The sequence below is a fragment of the Gymnoscopelus braueri genome, assembly GCF_963280865.1.
Source record: "Gymnoscopelus braueri genome assembly, chromosome: 17".
NCBI lineage: Eukaryota > Metazoa > Chordata > Actinopteri > Myctophiformes > Myctophidae > Gymnoscopelus > Gymnoscopelus braueri.
This window is the reverse complement of record NC_137617.1, coordinates 51,525,275-51,546,366: the sequence shown is the minus strand read 5'-3', so window position 1 is coordinate 51,546,366 and position 21,092 is coordinate 51,525,275. Positions and strand designations below refer to the sequence as shown.

The window sequence follows — 21,092 nt, the reverse complement described above, 5'->3', positions numbered from 1 at the left end:
AAGTTAAAGCTCTGTATAGTGATACTGATAGTAAGCATTGCTATAGAGTGTTTGTTCAGTAACAAGGGTCTCTCCCTATCTCTCCGACTCTTTAATGAACAGAAAATACATTTTCAGGTCCTCCAATCAGCAGAGAGTACCCATTTATCAGCTTCAATTTTATAGTATTCCAATTACAATTTTGTCCGCTCATTCATTTATTTATTTCCAATTTCACTTGTTTATCCTGTGTCCTGTACGAGATCTTTCTCCTGATTGGACGAAATTGGTATCCCAGCCTGAAAATACATTTTCAGTTTACTGATGGGCTGGAGATACGGGGAGACTCTGCTGTTCCTGAGCAAACACTCTACAGCAATGATTACAATTTAACACTTACTTTAACAACATAAAAATAAAAATAAATCACTTACAGTATCTTTAACTCCTCTGGTATTTGCACTTTAGAGTTCTCTCCGAAACACACGCAGAGAAAGCGAGTTAGATAAACCGCAAACAAGAGATATAATGCGACGTACACGCACACATGCACGCGCAGTCGCGCACATGCACAGAGGGCAAAGGGTCACCCAGGAGGCCATTTAGACAAGGCACCCGTGCTGTGGAAGCCAAGTGATTAACCCATTAAGACCTGAGGCCTTTTCTAAATCCTAATAGTTTTTGTTTTTAAACATAAAAAATATTTTTATAAAAAATCTCAAAATATAAAAAAAATCTCAAAATATGTTGTTCCAGAGATCGCCAGAAGCAAATATTTGAGTTACAAATGTTTAAAACATATATATATATTAAAATATTTGCACAAAATGTTCACGATTGTTCAGAAATAGCAGATCTACAAGCTCATAACGCGGCACTCGGTGCCGCGCTATGAGCTTGTAGATCTGCTATTTTTTAATAGCCTAAAAAAAAATCATAAAATGACACAGCTGCGTTCCCGGTCTAAATGGATTAAATAGACCGGTTTATTCTTAGCCAAGAAGAACCCAGGAGCTCATCTGAACTGGAGTACCTGCTCAATTTTCTCTTCCATTACGGAGCGGGAATGAGAGTCCTTGGCCTCTGGGTTAAAATAAATGTTTGTTACATGCATGTTGGCCATGGGCTACCAGGACCCTCTGCTTGCCGAGACACACAATCAGCGAGACAATCTAACCCATTAAGGACCTGAGGCCGATTCCACAAAGGCCTTTTAACAGTTTTCTGATTAACGTATGTTGCTATATCAGTGGTGCTCAAACGTTTTCATGTCAAGGACCCTCAGAATGATAAGTGTTTGGCCGCCGCCTACCCCCCCATCTCAAAAATGTTTTGTTCCAGGGACCCCCAGAAGCAAAGATTTGAGTTAAAAATGTTTGCTTTAAAAATATATATATATTCAAAGATTCGCACGAATTTTCATGATTTTTCGAAAATAGCAGATATACAAGCTCATTGCACGGCACGAAGTGACGCGCTATGAGCTTGTATATCTGCTATTTTTGATAAGCCAAAGTATAAAATATTGTTAAAATGGTTCAAATGATTGTGAAACTATATCAACTACTAAAATGACACGCATGCTTTCCCGGTTTGAATGGGCTAATTCAAGTCGAAACCAGTTTCGTGGGGTTATTACATTCAAAAAGTTGAACCATCAATGCAGAAACCCCCACCCCCCAAAACCATCATGAAAACGGTTTCTGTCGGGAACATAACGTAGATGAAAGTAGATTATAAATAGAGAGATGAATAGCAGGTTCCATTATGCCCGGAACAATTAATTTCCCCGTCTAGCACCGCGCCCCCACAGATACATAACGTTTGAAGAAGCATTATTCTGACCCAGATAGGCCCGACGATATGATTGGTCACTGGCAATTTGTTTCGAGCATTTTCTAATTCCGTCAATGCTTCGGAGACTTCGGCAATTTCTCTGTCCCTATCTGGCCCTGTGCCGCCTAATGTACAGTCACATGTGTTTGAGCAATTACATTTTCTGGGAAGTCATTTCAATTCAATTAATTTTTATCAGTGCCTCCAAATGCGCATTGGTCCTTCCGCACGCTGCTCCTGGCTCGGCTATGTCCCCTTTTGTCACAAGGGCTACGGTCGTGTGACCGGATTAAACGCATATCTAGCTAAAGTTATGCTGCGTTCAAAGTCATAATGTGAACATTTCAGATTTCCAGTTCTCATTTCTCGTGACCGGTTCTGTTTTAATATTTTTCCACATGAAATATTGTGTCATACTTACTTATATTATTTTCTTCTGTACGGACCATATTTGTTTGCTATATCTGGAGACTTCAGAGGTGTGGTGAGTTAAACTAGGAATGTTTCAATGAAAAGCATGGCCGCTGTTTACATGCCTCAGTGTAACAGCGTTGTAGATGTAAGGACCTTGGCAGAGCAATTTCCCACTCGCCCTGAGAGTTCTTTGTGGAAGAAAATAGGCAGCGCAGATCAAACTGTGGCACACTAGAACATGTGTTAAGCACTTAAGCCCTATTCCATTTTATTAATTTATTTCAAAAATAGCCTCTACAAGTTTACAACGCGTTGCATCGTGATGCTGCGCTGTGAGCCTGTAGGTCTGCTTAGAAGTTTGGGCCACTACAATAAGGCCCTCACATCTACGTTGCGCCGCCGGACCGATATGCCCATGTATGGAGATCTCTATCTGTCAGTTCTTGTCCGTTTTATGCCCATATATATTCCCTATATAAGGGCATGTCCCCTGATTTGTTTGCGCCTGATGCCACGACGACACATTGAGGTTAGACAACAACACACTCCATATTTGGGCATAGCTGAATTGGGAACTCCTTATATGGTTATGGCTGATTCATGGTGACATGAAACCTTTTTTCCTACATCCCCCAAAATAGGGATGTCAGGCTGAATGTGTTTAAAGTTTGGAGAGGTGGGAGGATAGAGGCAGCAATTTAAGTCCCACCTCTAACTCACACACACACACACACACACACACACACCCCCACACACACACACACACACACACACACACACACACACACACACACACACACACACACACACACACACACACACACAACACACACACAGAGATATTTTGTGCATATATTTTAGGATAAGGAATTACACAGAAATGTCAATATTGTCTACATATTATTTTCCCTTTTTAGTTTTCTGGTCTACAGTTTAAAAACAGTTAGATAACCTGTCCCTGTTTGACCTCCACTGTGTCCAACAGGATGAAGGCATGAAGGAATGCATGAGGATCGCACTGACCAGAGACATGACACAGTTTGTACGTCTGTTCATTGAGAAGGAGTTCATCCCGACTTATGGCTTCCTGGAGAAACTCTACAGCAGAGTGGATGGAGACAGATGGACAGTGAGAGAGAACACACTGATCTACAAGCTGCTACTGGAACGCCTGAAGGAGCGACTGGGATCCTCAGTTGACTCTCTGGAAGAGATCAGCCTGTTTGAGGTGGGTTTAGGTTCAGACTAATCTATATTATGATCCTTGATCAGTGGTTCTGAGGAGATGACCTTCACTCACTACTTAATGTTGTAAGGTTGGTGGAGGGGGAATTAAACTATCAACAACAATCTACTTTGAATATAAAGCAAATTTGTAATTTATTGGTGAATAATATGATATACATATAATATACTGTATGAATATTTTTTTCTGAAGAAAAAAGAAAGAAAGCAATAGTTCAAAGCCACTTGATTTGAGAGGAAATGTGTCCTTTGTGACAGGATTGTTTTATTTCCTCTTCTTTGTCTTTTCTCTGTCTCTCCAGGTGTCAGGTGTGTTGAAGAAGTTAAAGGTTGATGTGAAGCCTTACTTCACTGTTCTGGAGGTATTCTTCTGAATATATAATACTGTTATGTTCTTTCATCCTCTCTTTAAACATGAACACTAGAGTCCCTGTTCTGGGGTTGAACCCTCAGCAGCAGATCTACAAGCTCACAACGTGCAGTGTTGTGGCGTGTTGTGAGCTGGTAGATTGGCTATTTTCGGTGAAGATATTTAGTGTAGAGGTAAATAATTAGGGGGCTCTAGTAATGACCCCTGGGGGACTCCGGTAATAGGGTCTAAGGGTTAATAGCAGTTTAATAGTTAGTAGCCTCTACTATGCTTTAATATTATAATAATCTGTTACACAGTTTGTTTTATCAAATGAAATTAAATAACTTTATTTCTTCAGTCAATGAAGGCCTGATCAGTAATAGAAATGATACAATTTCTAACACTATAGACAACATATAAATTATTTTTAAGCTGTGTTTTCTGTATTCTGTTAATGTTATAATGTTTGTAAACATTGGAGTAAAACATACATATATTTTGATTCATGATAGGGTTAGATATTTGCAAATAGCATATTTTTCCAATTACAAATCAAACTGTTTAAGAATATAAGCCTAATATATCAGTTCAAAACAATTCCAGATTGGGCCTTTAACCCATTAAGACTGTGAAGATCTGTGTCACTTTTAGATATGAGCTAAAATTATAAATTATATGCTATTAAAAAAATAGCAGATCTACAAGCTCATAGCGCGGCACCGAGTGCCGCGCTATGAGCTTGTATATCTGCTACTTTCAAAAAAACGTGAAAATGTGTGCAAATCTTTGTAACATTTGTAACTCAAATCTTTGCTTCTGGGGGTCCCTGGAACAAAATATTTTGAGACGGGGGTCCGTGGCCAAATACATATCATTGTGGGGGTCCTTGACATGAAAAAGATTGAGCACCACTGATATAGAAACATGCATTTTTCAGAAAACTATTGGGATTTAGGAGACATGTAGATTTGGCTTCAGGCCTTAATGGGTTAATGCTCATCTTCCATTTCCTCTTCATAGTTCTGTTCTTCTCTCCTCAGGATGTCAGAGAGAAGCTGAAAGGAGAACGTTCATACAGGAACAAGCGCTGTGAATCCCCCTGGACTCATCTCTTTATCTGGGCTGTCCTACAGAACCACAGTGACATGGCTGTCTGCCTCTGGGAGCAGCAGGTAAACACCTGATGCTCACAGAAGGCTGAAGATTTATTTAAAATTATTATTGTAGAGTCGAGAGTCTGTAATGAGCCCTATGTGTCTGTCTGTCTGTCTGTCTGTCTGTCTGTCTGTCTGTCTGTCTGTCTGTCTGTCTGTCTGTCTGTCTGTCTGTCTGTCTGTCTGTCTGTCTGTCTGTCTGTCTGTCTGTCTGTCTGTCTGTCTGTCTGTCTCTCTCTCTCTGTCCCTCTGTCTCTCTGTGTCTCTCTGTCTCACTGATCCTCTGTCCCTCTGTCTGTCTCTCTCTCTCTCTCTCTCTCTCTCTCTCTCTCTCTCTCTCTCTCTCTCTCTCTCTCTCTCTCTCTCTCTCTCTCTCTCTCTCTCTCTCTCTCTCTCTCAGGCAGAGGACTCAGTGTTGAATGCTCTGAGTGCCTGTAAGATGCTTAGAGAGATGTCAAAGTTGGAAACTAGGACAAAGACCAAACTTTCCATGAAAGAGTCGGCACAGAAGTTTGAGAAACTGGCACATGGTGAGACCTTGAATAAATCATCAAACTGAAGTTTTTAGGTTGTGGCTCCTATGGAGACTATGCACAAAGATGCTACGCACACCAGGTCCTTATAGTGGTGCTGGCTCACGGCAGAAAAATCTAAAGGTAAATTGTCAAAAGACAAAAAGTGGCCGCACACACTGTTATAACAAAAGTGCAACAATTTATTATAGGACGCAGAGTAAAAATTATCAATGTTTCGGCACAACTGCCTTCTTCAGGGCATACAGAGCAACATGCAAGTGACACTTAAATATGGTGCCTGAGAGTAATACAGCCAATCAACAATGAACTTGGAGGACACGGGTTCTAATGGGCCATGTCCCTGTGATGGGCCATCAGGATCAAGTGTTGTCTCATATTCCTGAATAATTAAGGAGGGATTATCCCTCATGACTAACCACTCTACTGGTGAGTGTGTGGAAGGTTAGTTCCTTGCCAATTTGACAAATAAATATATATGCAATTTTTTACCAAATACATACATGTAATAACGAAAATAAAGAAAATAGCACCATATAGCAATCTTTGCAATACACATTAATGTAGGAATCAGATACAGTCAAGGGAGGTAAAGAAATAAACAAATAACATGTCCTGAATTTTATTCATGTCCCCTATATAATTCTGAGCCTCTGAGGTGGGGATAGGCCGCCTGCGAATCAGAGGGGGAAAAAGTCATAGGGTTAAAAGCGTATTTATACAAAAGTATTTTTTATTTTTATAAAAATGATTTAAGGTCAAAATCTACATTTAGGCCAAACGGGGTAAGAGTTTTAAGAGACTGAATCCAGAAAGCCTTGTGTTTTAAAAGTAACTGGTCTATCTATCCCCCTCTTCTTGGTACAGGGACCTTTTCTATCCTAATGTAATGTAAGGAAGCGACGGGGTGGTTGGATTCCACAAAGTGAGCGTCAACAGGGTAGTTCATGTTCTTGCACCTAATGGTGCTGCGGTGCTCTGCTATACGAGCCTTAAGTTCTCGTGTCGTCATTCCCACATATGCTTTGCCACACGGGCATGTGAGTAGATAGATGACGGCTTTTGTTGTACAGGTGATTACACCTCTGATGGGGATACTTTTACCAGAATGTGGGTGCTTAAACTTGTGGCATTTGTAAGTACTGTTGCATTGTGCACAGGAGCCGCATTTGTAATTGCCAGCAGGGGGTAAATCAGACTTGACCAAAAGTCCTATGGAGACTATGTCAACTTTGGAAACATTGGAACATGGAATGGAATTATATTTTTCATGTATAAATATCAATATATTGTCATTCTAATTATTTCCAACAAATAAATAGTATGTCTTTCTTATGATTGTCCTGTGTTCCTAACCTCAGGTATGTTGAGCTCATGTTACCAGAGCCATGAGAGTCTCTCCTTTGAGCTGCTCAACAGAGAGTCTCCAGTCTGGAACACAAACTGCTTCAAGATGGGCATAGCTGTTGAATCACACCTCTTCTTCAACCATGATGGATTAGAGGTTGGTCCATCTCTGTCTGGCTGGTTTCAGCCACTTTAATGACTTTAACTTTAATTATAATATTACATTTAAAAGAGAAAAGTGAAGATAGTGGAGGCACATATTTCTGTCAGCCTGGAATCCAGACTGAATCTCTACGTTCAGCGTCTGTTTGTTTTTTCACTTCACTTCTCAGTCTGGGACTCTTCCTGTGTGAAAGGTTCTGATTGGTCTGTGGGCGGGACCAGAGCCTTCCAATGTAAAATTCAAGTAATTTCACTTCCTACTGTGATTCGTTGAGCACTATCCAATCAGCAATGACGTTCCTACATAACAGGTGACGTTCTGAAAGGAAGACTGACAGACTGAGAAGTGAAGTGAAAAAAAACAAACAAAAAGAAACACGAATCAGTCTGGATTCTAGGTTATATGACTACCTTTGACTATTTCTGACAACATAATGACCCAAAAATGCACGGCCCTTTGGCGCCCCCTCAGTGGGAAACAGTGCATGAACCCACAGAAAGGGCTAAAAACAGACGCGTCCTCATGCCCCTGATCTTTGGTGTCCCCCAAGTGTGTGTGTGTGTGTGTGTGTGTGTGTGTGTGTGTGTGTGTGTGTGTGTGTGTGTGTGTGTGTGTGTGTGTGTGTGTGTGTGTGTGTGTGTGTGTGTGTGTGTGTGTGTGTGTGTGTGTGTGTGTGTGTGTGTGTGTGGACCATGAACTCATGACCCTACAGAAACCGCTAAAACAGACCGTTCTGCTTCTCAGTCTCTGCTGTCTCAGGCTTGGTGGGGTAAGATGAAGAAGGACACAGCAGTGTGGAAAGTCCTTCTCACCCTTTTCTGCCTTCCACTCTGCTACACCAACCTCATCTCCTACAGGTTAGCACCCAGCCCTACATGTTTAACACAATAACACACTTGTTGTCCCATATGCATATTATACTTGTTACTAAAACTATACATTAATTCACTTTGTTTAAGACTAAGTTGAGTGGTTTATGATGATGCTCCACCTTGCAGGGAACCAGATATAATACAACAAATGGTTAATGCGGCTAGCCAGGAGCCCATGCCTTCCTTTGTCGTATCAAGATGGCGTCAGTTCTGGAGTGCTCCCGTCACTTCCTTTTTGGGCAACGCAGTGATGTACTTCCCCTTCCTCTTCCTGTTTGCCTACGTGCTGCTGGTGGACTTTAAGCCACCGCCCCCTAGTGGGCCGTCCATCAGTGAATACGTGCTGTACTTCTGGGTGTTCAACTTCTTCTGTGAGGAGATCTATGAGGTGAGCTATTCCTGTGTTAACACACACTCTCCTCTCATCCAATAAATACCTACATAAAGTACAACAGTGGAATGATGTTTGAATTGTGTCATTAAAGGCATATTATGTAACTTTGCCCTATGTTTACAAAACATATCAAAAAGAAATCCGATACACAAGCTCTATTTCTCTCTCTCTCTCTCTCTCTCTCTCTCTCTCTCTCTCTCTCTCTCTCTCTTTCTCTCTCTCTCTCTCTCTCTCTCTCTCTCTCTCGCTCTCTCTTATATATATGTATAATTATTTTCTCTATCTAATTGCTGTATTTTGGTGTTTTAATTTTTATTTTGGTAAGCAGGATGCATTTGGGCGTTACCTTTTGAGAGCTTCTAAGTTCCAACCAATATTTAAAAAACAGCTTCTTAGCTAATCAGCTTTTTCAGACTATTTTGAATATTGAATTTTTGTCCACACTGTTTAGGGGGATGTAAGTTCAATATTTTCACTGCCTGCAACGTTGCCACAGCTGTAATGTAAGGCAGCCTACATGTGGTTACATGTGACAGCTATATTTCATTAGTCTAGAGGTTGGGTGGACCGACCACGGCAGACCGTGGACCCAAACGTAACATTCAGACCTGCCACATCCAAACTGGACACAAACACTGTTCAGGGGTCTGCCATGAAAATAGTCTCACCAAAAAAAAACTAAATTGGGCACTACAGCAGTGTTTAACACTTCAAATGTCAATAACTCAGTGACCGTCTGTGTAGCTGACTGAAAATCTAGTTCTTATGAATGTGTTCTGAAAGCTGCTGGTGGGAACAGTTCTGCACACAATAATGCAGGTGTTTACGAACATCTGGGGGGTTCTGTGAGTCAGTGACTGATGGTCAGTTGGGGGCCCCTGAGGGGGGCGGGGCCCATTTAAATTGAAATGGGTGAAACATAAATGATAAATAAAAATGATATAAATAAATTATAGGCTGCCTGTGCATGTGACACATTCAGTTGATTGTCTATCAGCTTAATCCAGTTTGATTGATGTGTTTATGAACTTTCAGGCATTCATCATGCGTGACATGACTTCACGCGAGAGGATGAAGCTCTACATGCAGGATGTCTGGAACATGTATGACCTCACTGCCATCGGTCTGTTCATTATTGGTCTCATCTGCAGGTTGGTACACATTAATCATTATTAGGTATAGTACTCCAGATTGTGACATAAGCAAGGACAGAAAACAACAACAACAAAAAACAGTAAATATTGTGTGGGTAATGACTTTGGCATCAGGACCCATAATCGTCATTAATGGAGCTCAAGTGTTCATTAGACTCCAGCACCATGTGATCATATTGGTGTGTGTAACGCTACAACACAATGAAATACGAGGTAAAGATATTAAACATGAGCCTATGGCTGCCTCTGCCTGTGCAGATACACATGCATGGTTTGTCTCTGCCAGTTATACAGTAGTGATTATTGACTAGTTTATATTTGTGATTTATTTATTTAGATTATTCAGCTACTCCACATAGTGCCTTCTGGCCTCCTCTTTTGCTAACTGTCCGTCCGTCCGTCCGTCCGTCCGTCCGTCCGTCCGTCCGTCCGTCCGTCCGTCCGTCCGTCCGTCCGTCAGTCCAGCGTAACTCCCCATATAGACCACGTCCATTTCCGCCTGGCACAATTTGCCACTGTTTTCTTCAAAACACACTTTTTGCAACAACACTGATTTTGTCCAACTCACACACACATCGCACACATGATCTCTGACTGTGATCACTTGATCACGACTTATCTGTCAGATGTATCAGATTCCATTTAAATTTGACTTTCGTTCTAAAATTCATGTTGATATTTCAGTGTTAAATATAGTCTGCATGCATGGACCACAGAAGCAACACTGCCATCCACTCAATCACATACGTAGAAACATGCCTATAATGCCTGTACATTAACACCATGAAGTAAATAGAGAACTAAGAGAAATGCCGGAACAGTCATGATAATCTTGAAATCCTAAAAATAGGAGTTTGGTTAAAATGAGTTAAAATGTATTTATGCTGCTCGTGTGCTTCAGGATGTTTGAGCGGTCCTATGACGTTGGGCGATGTGTCCTGTGTATCGACTACATGGTCTTCACACTCCGTCTCATTCACATCTTCGCTGTTCACAAACAGATGGGACCAAAAATCATCATTGTTGGCAAGATGGTAAGATATAAGACAGATAGGCCTATTAATGTTATTTTGTCACACTGTGAGGGGAGCATTGGTCACTGTTATCATAATGAACACTAGCCCTGTTTGTGACGTCTCCCTCTGCTCGAGCTCCAGGATGAGGTCCTGATGTGTCAAGCTCTGGCAGAGGGAAGACAATGTCCAATTCTTACCTTTTTCTGAACATATGTTGAACTTTTTTTTCTCCTAATGAACCTCTCTGTTCACATCCTTGGACATTAACCAAAAAGTCGAAGGCATAAGCACAAGTCATTATCCTTGTCTGTGTGTTTGTGTACAGTATGCAAACCGTAAGTACGATTAGTTATCCGTCAAAGACATGAGTGATTCTTCCTTCTATAAATAGCGAAATATAGCCGATCTACAAGCTTTTAGATCGGCTATTTTCACTATTTTTGTGCGACACTCGTCTTAATTTATGAAATTTTATGAAAACAAAAAACTTTTTTATAGTTTGTATTAAAAATTATAAACTATGTTTACGATATTAATAGTTTGTTTCAACCCATCAATATTTGTTTAAGAATTGGACATTTCCCGGTCCGTCCTCAGCCAGAACTGGACACAGTGGGACCTCATCCTGGAGCTAGAGTGGAGGGAAGGTCACAAACAGGATAAATAAACACTAAATGTCTTGTTTCTGTTCAGATGAAAGATGTCTTCTCATTCCTCTTCTTCCTGGGGGTGTGGATAGTGGCATACGGAGTAGCCAATCAGGCGCTGCTCTATTCTTACGACCCCAACCCAGAACGTATCTTCCGTCGAGTGTTCTACAGACCTTACCTGCACATCTTTGGACATTTTCCTGTTGAGGAAGTAGATGGTGTGTGTGTGTGTGTGTGTGTGTGTGTGTGTGTGTGTGTGTGTGTGTGTGTGTGTGTGTGTGTGTGTGTGTGTGTGTGTGTGTGTGTGTGTGTGTGCGCATTCTGCACAAAATGTGGTTGGTTACCACAGCTCTATTGCAATGATCACTGTCACAATATAGAGATTTCACTTTTTAACTAAAAACATTTTGTTTTAACTATATATTGTATACATCACTTACAATACCTTTAAAATGCCATGGACCATTAACTTATCTTATGTGTAAGTTTCAATTTCAGTTTGAGATTTATATGCTGACTGTTGAAATATTCAACCATTAAATGTATTATTATAATTAATATTGTTATTTTAATTAAAGTGGGATTACATTGGGACATGGCCGACAACTGCACTAACAACACGGAACAGATAGAGGGCGGTGCTGAGCCATGCAGGAGCGAGTACAACAACTGGCTGGTGATCATTCTGCTGGTGGTTTTCCTGCTGGTCACCAACATACTGCTCATCAACCTGCTCATCGCCATGCTCACGTAGGAACCCTGTTGTACCTGTTAGCCACCTTCCTTCTGTCTGTCTGTGACTCCATTAATGTTACTCTGTCTCTCTTTACTGAACTCAGCTCTTCTCTCCTGTCATCATCTCATTAGTGTGGTCCACAGTAACCTTGTAGGCATGTATAATGTCCTTATATGACTCATCATTGCACCATAAATGAAAACCTTAACTTGCCATCTCCCACAGTAAGACGACAGCAGCACTGGTTGCAGTTCATTTTTAAATGTATCTAATTACAAACAGTATCTCAAACAGTATACGGATCATTTTTCTTCTAGACACCAACGGAGACATTGTGCACAAGTTTACTTTGATGTTCCAAAAGTCTCTAATTCAGTTTCCAAAAAATCCTTTAGGTTTAAAGCTCCTTCTGACTGGAACAACCTACCTGTTCATATTCGGTCAATATCATCTTCTCAATTGTTTAAAACGGCGCTGTCCTCTGACCTTGAGACTACCTGTTCATGTTTTCACTAATTATCAGTACTAGACCATACCCGTAGGGGGATATGAGCATCCAAAGTGTGCAGTTTGGCTTATCCGCTGTGAACAGACAGTTTATCAGGGATGGAAAGTGACTTTGTACTCTGTAGTGTGTACACACACACACACGCACATCCCGTCGCCGCGCCGTGGAGGCACAGAACACACACAAACACCCGCGCATATACAGATGTAACAACTGGAGCCGTCCCCCGTCGCCAACACACGCACGCACGCGCACGCACGCACGCACGCCAACACACGCACGCACGCACGCACGCACGCACGCACGCACGCACGCACGCACGCACGCACGCACGCACGCACGCACGCCAACACACGCACGCACGCACGCACGCCAACACACGCACGCACGCACACACGCCAACACACGCACGCCAACACACGCACGCACGCCAACACACGCACGCACGCACGCACGCACGCACGCACGCACGCACGCACGCACGCACGCACGCACGCACGCACGCACGCACGCACGCACGCACGCAACCCCAAATATGATTTAACAGTTTGTTGTTTTGTTGTCCCTTCAACCCTCCATGCAGCAAGACCTTTGAGACGGTGCAGGAGAAGAGCGACCACTACTGGAAGTTCCAGCATTACAACCTCATCATGGAGTACCAGTCCCGTCCTGTTTTGGCTCCTCCGTTCATCTTCCTCTCCCACCTTCATCTCTTCTTCTCTTTTTTAAAGAAGAAAATCCCCAGGGAGTCTTCCAGCACAGCAGACTTTTGGGGTCAGACGTTTGGTCAGTATTTGATTTAGATCAAATAGAACAGAATAAAACACATGTTATCTTTAGTAAAAGGTTATAGTGTGATTTGACCACTGGGTGAAGTCTAGATCAAAAGATAATCATTGACAACTGTCTATTTTATTGTGAGCGCCTGAATGAATGAATGAATGAATGAATGTATGAATGAATGAATGAATGGATGAATGTATGAATGAATGAATGAATGGAAGGATGAATGAATGAATGTATTAATTAATTAATGTACAGGTTAAAATGATGCATAAATCATGAGTCGTTCCCGAGGATTTTTTGTGACAACTGGTCTTTTGTACATCATTATTTGTGTAACTGTGCTTTTAGTACAGCATCTACCAAATATTACATTGATTATTAATCAATTGATTAATTGATTGATTAATCAATAAATAGATTGTTTGAATTGTTTACATTGTCTACAGGCCCAACCTCAGCTCACAGCTGCTGAGATACTGTGTAAATTATGTTGATGTGAATGATAATAATTTAACCATTTTCCCCAATGGTTAGAGGAGTGGATTAGGGCGAGAGAGGTTAAGCTCTGGGAGACCGAGCAGAAGCAGAAGTTCCTCAAAGCCCAGAGTGAGACAAAGAGAAGCAGTGACTCTGAGAGGATCAAGCTGATTTCTGACAAGTAAGATGATAATGACCAGAGGTGGACACTAACAAAGTACATTTACTTGAGTACTGTACTTTACTTGAGTATTTGTATTTTTGGATAAGACTTTCGCTGCACGAGACAAATATTGTACTTTTGACTCCACTGCATTTCTAAGACAGTAGAAAGCAGTGATGTAACTAAGTATATTTACTCAAGTACTGTACTTAAGTACAATTTTGAGGTACTTTTACTTTACAAGAGTATTTCCAACAGTACCGCGGGAAGTAGGGGTGCGGGGGGTGCGGCCGCCCCCCCCTCCCGAACCGAATAAACCGAATTTAGGTGACCAAAACCCCCCAAAACCCCCCAAACTGCGAAAGATCTGCTATTTTCAAACATTTTAGTACTTTTACTTTTGGTACTTTAAGGAAGTACATTTAAGTATATTTTGATACCAATACTTTTGTACTTTTACTCAAGTAAATGTTTTATTCCTGACGTTTACTTGTAACGGAGTACTTCTACAGTGCAGTATTGATACTTTTACTTAAGTAAAACATTTGAGTACTTTTTCCACCACTGTAAAAAGTACACTTATGTCTCGTTTCGGCTGGCGGTCCAGCCCCGCACCTCATCCACACCTTTTGGCCTCACAAAGCCTCTCACGGCCCAGCACCCAAAATATCTCCTGCAAACTTCATATCTCACAGCAAACTATAAACATGTTGTGAAGTCCTGGTGGAGAGAAACAGTCCTCACTTTAGTCTACTGAAACATACACTAGTACTCCATTACTTTAACTTAAGTACACATTTGTAGTAATATTTGACCAGGAGTATTTATACTTTATACTCGAGTACTGGAGTTGAGTTTTATTTTGTCCTAAAACTGCACCACTGAAATGTGTTGTGTTGTAATTGTATTGTAATTGTGTTGTGTTGTGTTGTGTTGTGTTGTGTTGTGTTGTGTTGTGTTGTGTTGTGTTGTGTTGTGTTGTATTGTAATTGTGTTGTGTTGTGTTGTGTTGTAATTGTGTTGTAATTGTGTTGTAATTGTGTTGTGTTGTGTTGTGTTGTAATTGTATTGTAATTGTGTTGTGTTGTGTTGTGTTGTGTTGTGTTGTAATTGTATTGTAATTGTGTTGTGTTGTGTTGTGTTGTGTTGTGTTGTAATTGTGTTGTAATTGTGCTGTAATTGTGTTGTAATTGTGTTGTGTTGTAATTGTATTGTAATTGTGTTGTGTTGTGTTGTGTTGTGTTGTGTTGTGTTGTGTTGTGTTGTGTTGTGTTGTGTTGTAATTGTATTGTGTTGTGTTGTGTTGTGTTGTGTTGTAATTGTGTTGTGTTGTGTTGTAATTGTGTTGTGTTGTGTTGTGTTGTGTTGTGTTGTGTTGTAATTGTGGTGTGGTGTGGTGTGGTGTGGTGTGGTGTGTTGTGTTGTGTGTATTTCCACAGTGTGGACACTGTGCTGAAACAAGTGACTGACAGCACAGACATTAACCAGAGGATTCAGCAGATGACTGACAGGTGAGATAAAAATAATAAATCCTTTGTGATTTAACTTCATGTCAATAATTAAATTCATCATAAACCTGCACCTTGTATGCGATACATGTACTGAACTGTGTGTGTGTGTGTGTGTGTGTGTGTGTGTGTGTGTGTGTGTGTGTGTGTGTGTGTGTGTGTGTGTGTGTGTGTGAGACTATACACAGTGTATGTATAAAGTATGTTGGTACATCAGTGTAACAGTTCAGTAACATTGTACTGAACTGTAGAAACTAAACCTCATTTTAATCATCATCTAATGAGATGCAGCAGCTTCCACAATGTGTCTATTCTGTACATTCTTTACATGTATGTGTGTTACTTCAACATCAATCAATCAATCAATCAATCAATCAATCAATCAATCTGTGTGTGTGTTCTGACAGAGTGGACAAAGTGGACAATGCGCTGAAACAACTGTCTGAACAACTGACTGAAACCACAGTCAACATGGACCAGAGACAGAGAGCTTTGGAGACCAAGGTAACGTCCAGATGTTTATTCAAACCTCTTCTCTCCTCAGTGTCTGTTCCTACGGATAAGCATTGTTCTGTTTGATCTGTAATGAATCCTCATAGAACACTTTACTACACATGTTGTCCACCGTTCTGTCACAGAGTTTTATCATTTAAACCTTTATGCTGTTCTTACTGTGTGTGTCCACTAGGTGGAGAATGCTCTCAGTCAGATCTTAGAGGCTTTGACCAAACCCCCCTCAACCTAAACATCCTGGAGGTTGTGGGTTTGAATCCAGCGCCGTGCGTCTGCTTTGTGGAGCGTCTACGCCAACATGACTGACCCGTGTTCTGGAGAGGAGGAGGAGGAGGAGGAGGAGGAGGAGGAGGAGGAGGGGGGGGGGGGGGGGGGGGTGGGTTTGTCACTGTATGTACTCCTATGGGGGGGGCTGTCACTGTATGTACTCCTATGGGGTGGGGGGGGGGGGGGCCTGTCAGCAGGGAGTGTTGGGTGTGTTGGGTGGGAGGAGTAGGATGAAGGCTCTAGGTCCTCTCGGTAGGGGCTCCTCACTGGTAGGTGAGTCAGTAGGAAACAACACAGTGACAACACACAGTAAATTGGGGAGAAAAGGGTTAAAAAGAAAAAAGGGTTAAAAAAAGAACATGACACACAGACCTGCTTCTCTAGAGCACCGGTTCTCAACCTGTGGGCCGGCGCCCCCTGGTGGGCCGTGGGGATGTTGCAGGTATTTAATGAGAATATAAGGTTAATATGTCAAACTAAATGTCATGGTATCTTTTTCCTTTAAAACTAAAAAAAGAGTTTATATTTAGAAAAAGTGTATTTGTAACTTTGACTTCTTAAAAACAACATCTATCTCTATATTACAGTAGGGAGTGGTACGCATGCGTGGCTGTTTGTTCTGCCTGTTTGCCGTGTGTCTCTGTCGTTCATACGGGTCGTACCGAGCCGAGTGCAGCCGACCAGAGCCGAGACAAAACCAAGCGGCGGCCATTGAAATATGTCCGTCTCTCTGGTCCGTCTCCACTGTAGCCCTTTAGCTTTGCTTTCGCTTTACTTTGTTCTCTCTTGAACATAGTCAGTCGCCATAATGTCTGTGTACTCCATTCATCTCAGAGCTAGACCACACTAGGTCTCCATGGACCCCCAAGGGGTCCGCAATGTTTCGCGTGCGCGGCTAGCGTGCCTCTGCCTGTCTGCAACGGAGCAGCCACAGGGTTCCAGGTTTCCAGGTATTGCGCGACTAACAAGCAATGCACACACACAATTCGTGGCCAGGCTACTAGTGGCTTTTATTTTGAAAAAAACTAAACAAATACTAGATCTGGGGGCAATTATGTAGATGCTTTTATTTTGAAAAACAATGTTTGGTGATTGTTTTTATTGATGTATGGGACTTTTATTTTTTAACTGGTTTTGGGGATTTAATTTTGAAAAGAAAACAATGTGAGGGGGTTTTATTTTTGAAAAGAAAAAAAGAGGCTTTTATTTTGAAAACAACTATTTGGGGATTGTTTAAAATGTATGGAACTTTTCTTTTTCTTTTTTTTAACTGGTTTTGGGAATTCTATTTTGGAAAAACTATAGCTTTTATTGTGAAACATGATGTCTGGAGCTTTCATTTAGAAAAACTATATCTGGAGCTTTTACTTTGAAAAACGATGTGTCTGGGGCTTTTAATATAAATATCAACCAAATGAGTGAAGTGCTCCTTTAAGCACAATAAAGTGGGCAAAGGGACCTTAAACCAGATGGGGGTCCCTGCCACGACATATCTTCAGATGGGGGTCCCTGCCACGACATATCTTCAGATGGGAGTCTGTGACTCCGCGGCCAAAATGGTATCAATCTTGTGTCCCTGAAAAGAAAGAACCCCTGCCTTATAGAAACCATTTGTGCTACAGTATATAATCTGTCTTCTCCTCACAATCATGTTATCATCAGTGGTGGAAAGTAACTAAGTACATTTACTTAAGTACTGTACTTAAGTACAATTTTGAGGTATTTGTACTTTACTTGAGTATTTGCAATTTCCAATGCGACGCATTGTGAGCTTGTAGATCTGCTACAATTATTTGAAAACGTTAGTTACTTGTTACTTCTCAGATATAAAGTATTACATCATAAAACATACATTAACCACTTTAGCCTTATTTTATACCTAGGCTGCGTTGTGAGCTTGTAGATCTGCTATTTTCAAATATTGTAGTACTTTGACTTTTTGTACTTTAAGTATATTTTGATGCCAATACTTTTGTACTTATACTCAAGTAACATTTTGAACACAGGCCTTTTACTTGTAACAGAGTATTTTTGTATTGTGGTATTGCTACTTTTACTTAAGTAAAATATCTGAGTACTTTCTCCACCACTGTTTATATAAACCATTTGTGCCTACGGTATGTAATCTGCCTTCTCCTCACAATCATATCATCATTGTGTTTGATTATCTATATTATTGTATTCAATAAGATTACTTTAATAAAAACCATAAGCATGAGTGTTTCTTTCATGTTTTTTCATGAGGAGAATCATTTGGTTATATAGGAGTTATATGAACTATAAGGTTAATTTGGTTATATAGGAGTTATATGAACTATAAGGTTAATTTGGTTATATATGAGCTATATGAACTATAAGGTTAATTTGGTTATATATGAGTTATATGAACTATAAGGTTCATTTGGTTATATATGAGTTATATGAACTATAAGGTTAATTTGGTTATATAGGAGTTATATGAACTATAAGGTTAATTTGGTTATATATGAGTTATATGAACTATAAGGTTCATTTGGTTATATATGAGTTATATGAACTATAAGGTTCATTTGGTTATATATGAGTTATATGAACTATAAGGTTCATTTGGTTATATATGAGTTATATGAACTATAAGGTTCATTTGGTTATATATGAGTTATATGAACTATAAGGTTCATTTGGTTATATATGAGTTATATGAACTATAAGGTTCATTTGGTTATATATGAGTTATATGCAGAGAGAAGGCCTTAGTTCACATCCACATACATATATACAACTATAATCATAATATATAAAAAAACAAAACAATATATATATTATATATATAGATCATAATGGGAAACTGGCAGCCCAGGGGGCCACATGTGGTCCCTACCTTCACTTAATGCGGCCCACAGGTTAATATCAGAATAGTGATATATTATTGATTTCAGCTGTTATGATTCAGAACATGCAAACATGACCCGCTTTAATTACTTCAGTCTATATTAGTAGCTTAATGACTAGTATTAACATTATATTGTCTTTTTTATGTCCAATGTATTTGTATTTAAGTTCATAAAGTTAACATAAGTATAACTAAATGCATTTGAAATTAAATAGAAATGTTACTTTTCAGGATTCCAATTGCAAAAATTGCAAAAATAGCAGATCTACAAGCTCCAAACGCGTCGCAGTGCGACGCGTTTGGAGCTTGTAGATCTGCTATTTTTGCTACAGCAGCTACAATCCACGGCTGCAGTTTCGCTCCGCCGGGTATTGGCGACGGAGATTATGACGTAGGTGACCGCTCCTTCATTTTCACAGCCTTGGGCGGAAACCAGAAGCAGGGGGAGGAGCCAACAGAGGGCGGAGAGCGGAAGCAGGTGGGAGGAGCCTGTGTGATAATAATGGAAGCCGTGTCTTCGTCTCTAAACAAACACAAACATAAAGCTTTATGTAAAACAACTAAACTAACGTCCCAAAGGACGATTATCCGTTAACCCACGGGTTAGATATACATATCGTCGATCCCTCTCGATTCCGATGCTTTGAGATCTGTTGTTGTGGTTGTGTTTGTAGATCTGAGGAAGAAGAAAGGCCTCCTGCTCTGTTATTATCAGATCTGTTATTATCATCAGAAAGACTCCAGAACTAGTGAGTAAATCTGTGTTTTATATTAATAATACAAATAATAATAATAATAATAATAATAATACATATAATAATACAAAAATATAATAATCATTGGTGGAAAAAGTACCATTTTTGTTTTACTTAAGTAAAAGTATCAATACCACAATGCAGAAATGCTCTGTTACAAGTAAAAGTCCAATATTCAAAATGTACTCTGTAAAAGTACAAACGTATATCCTACATCAAAATGTACTTAAAGTATCAAAAGTAAAAGTACTAAAATGTTTGAAAATAGCTGATCTACAAGCTATGTAGATATAGGTATAAAATAGGACTAAAGTGGTTAATGTATGTTTTATAATATAATAATGTATATCTACTGTACAAAGTAGATAGTATAACTAAAGTTGTCAAATAATTGTAAGTGGAGTAAAAGTAGAATATTTGCCTCTGAGATGTAGTGGAGTAGAAGTGAAAAATATAGACAATTGGAAATACTCCAGTAAAGTATACAGATTCTTTACTTTTTATTGATTATTTGAATATTTTATTAGGCAAAATAAATGCAAAATAAAACAGCACAATTACATTTAAAATACTTCCAGGTCCGTCCAGAAAAGTCATTGCGGTCTTGTTTCCATACTTAAGTACAGTACTTGAGTACATGTACTTAGTTACTATACACCAGTGATAATAATGATAAAGATTATTTAAATATGACGTCATGTGATCTTTAAAGCAGTGGTTCTCAAACTTTTTCACGTCAAGGACCCCCAACATGACATGTATTTGGCCACGGACCCCTATCTCAAATAAGTTGTTCCAGGGACCCCCCAGAAGCAAAGATTTTTTAGTTACAAATGTTTGCTTTAAAAAACAATATATATATTCAAAGATTTGCAAAAAAAAATCACGATTCTTCCAAAAATAGCAGATCTACAAGCTCATAGCACTGCAATCGGTGCCGCGCTATGAGCTTGTAGATTGTAGTTTGTAGTGACATTAAAACATTAAAACGTGACATTTAGCTATACCAGTGTGTGTTTGTCATGATTTTTCAAAAATAGCAGATCTACAAGCTCATAGCCGCGCTCATAGCTGCTAATTTTTGAATAGCCAAAATATAAAAGGTTAAAATTATTGTGATGCTGTATTAACACACCTTGCTTTGAGAACCAAATCTTTAAAGAGTGTTTTTAAAGCTTTGTTTTGGCGTTTTTGTTCCTGTGTCTTTATTGTTGGTCCAACAAAACCTATTGTTTCTTTCTTTTTCCTTCTAAAAGCCTCGTTTAGATTAATTCCTAGCATCATAATAAAACAAGAGAGAGAGAGATAAAAGATCTGCAAGCTATTTACACAGTGAGAAAAAATAATTGTAATTGTTCTAATCTTTTATGTATTCATATTAAAGTATTACATTTACAT

General features: G+C 39.9%; 2 protein-coding genes across 2 annotated transcripts in view; both read left to right on the top strand.

Moving 5' to 3' along the window:
- LOC308105227 (transient receptor potential cation channel subfamily M member 5-like) overlaps positions 1-21,092 on the top strand; it is a 419,337-nt gene that overhangs the window by 6,411 nt on the left and 391,834 nt on the right. Inside the window, exons 3-18 of the mRNA XM_080455863.1 lie at positions 3,215-3,457; positions 3,777-3,836; positions 4,867-4,998; positions 5,381-5,510; positions 6,875-7,017; positions 7,768-7,880; positions 8,022-8,283; positions 9,325-9,440; positions 10,345-10,477; positions 11,153-11,327; positions 11,688-11,859; positions 12,937-13,139; positions 13,674-13,797; positions 15,219-15,290; positions 15,695-15,791; positions 15,976-16,043. Of these exons, the coding sequence (XP_080311989.1) occupies positions 3,215-3,457; positions 3,777-3,836; positions 4,867-4,998; positions 5,381-5,510; positions 6,875-7,017; positions 7,768-7,880; positions 8,022-8,283; positions 9,325-9,440; positions 10,345-10,477; positions 11,153-11,327; positions 11,688-11,859; positions 12,937-13,139; positions 13,674-13,797; positions 15,219-15,290; positions 15,695-15,791; positions 15,976-16,032 (2,232 nt within the window). The 3' untranslated portion in view covers positions 16,033-16,043. The remainder of the gene's footprint in view (positions 1-3,214; positions 3,458-3,776; positions 3,837-4,866; positions 4,999-5,380; positions 5,511-6,874; positions 7,018-7,767; positions 7,881-8,021; positions 8,284-9,324; positions 9,441-10,344; positions 10,478-11,152; positions 11,328-11,687; positions 11,860-12,936; positions 13,140-13,673; positions 13,798-15,218; positions 15,291-15,694; positions 15,792-15,975; positions 16,044-21,092) is intronic.
- The window catches only part of LOC308104900 (wings apart-like protein homolog), a 67,744-nt gene continuing 66,078 nt past the window's right edge, over positions 19,427-21,092 (top strand). The window contains 1 exon segment of the mRNA XM_080455533.1: positions 19,427-19,688. The gene's annotated coding sequence lies outside the window, so the exon portion shown is untranslated.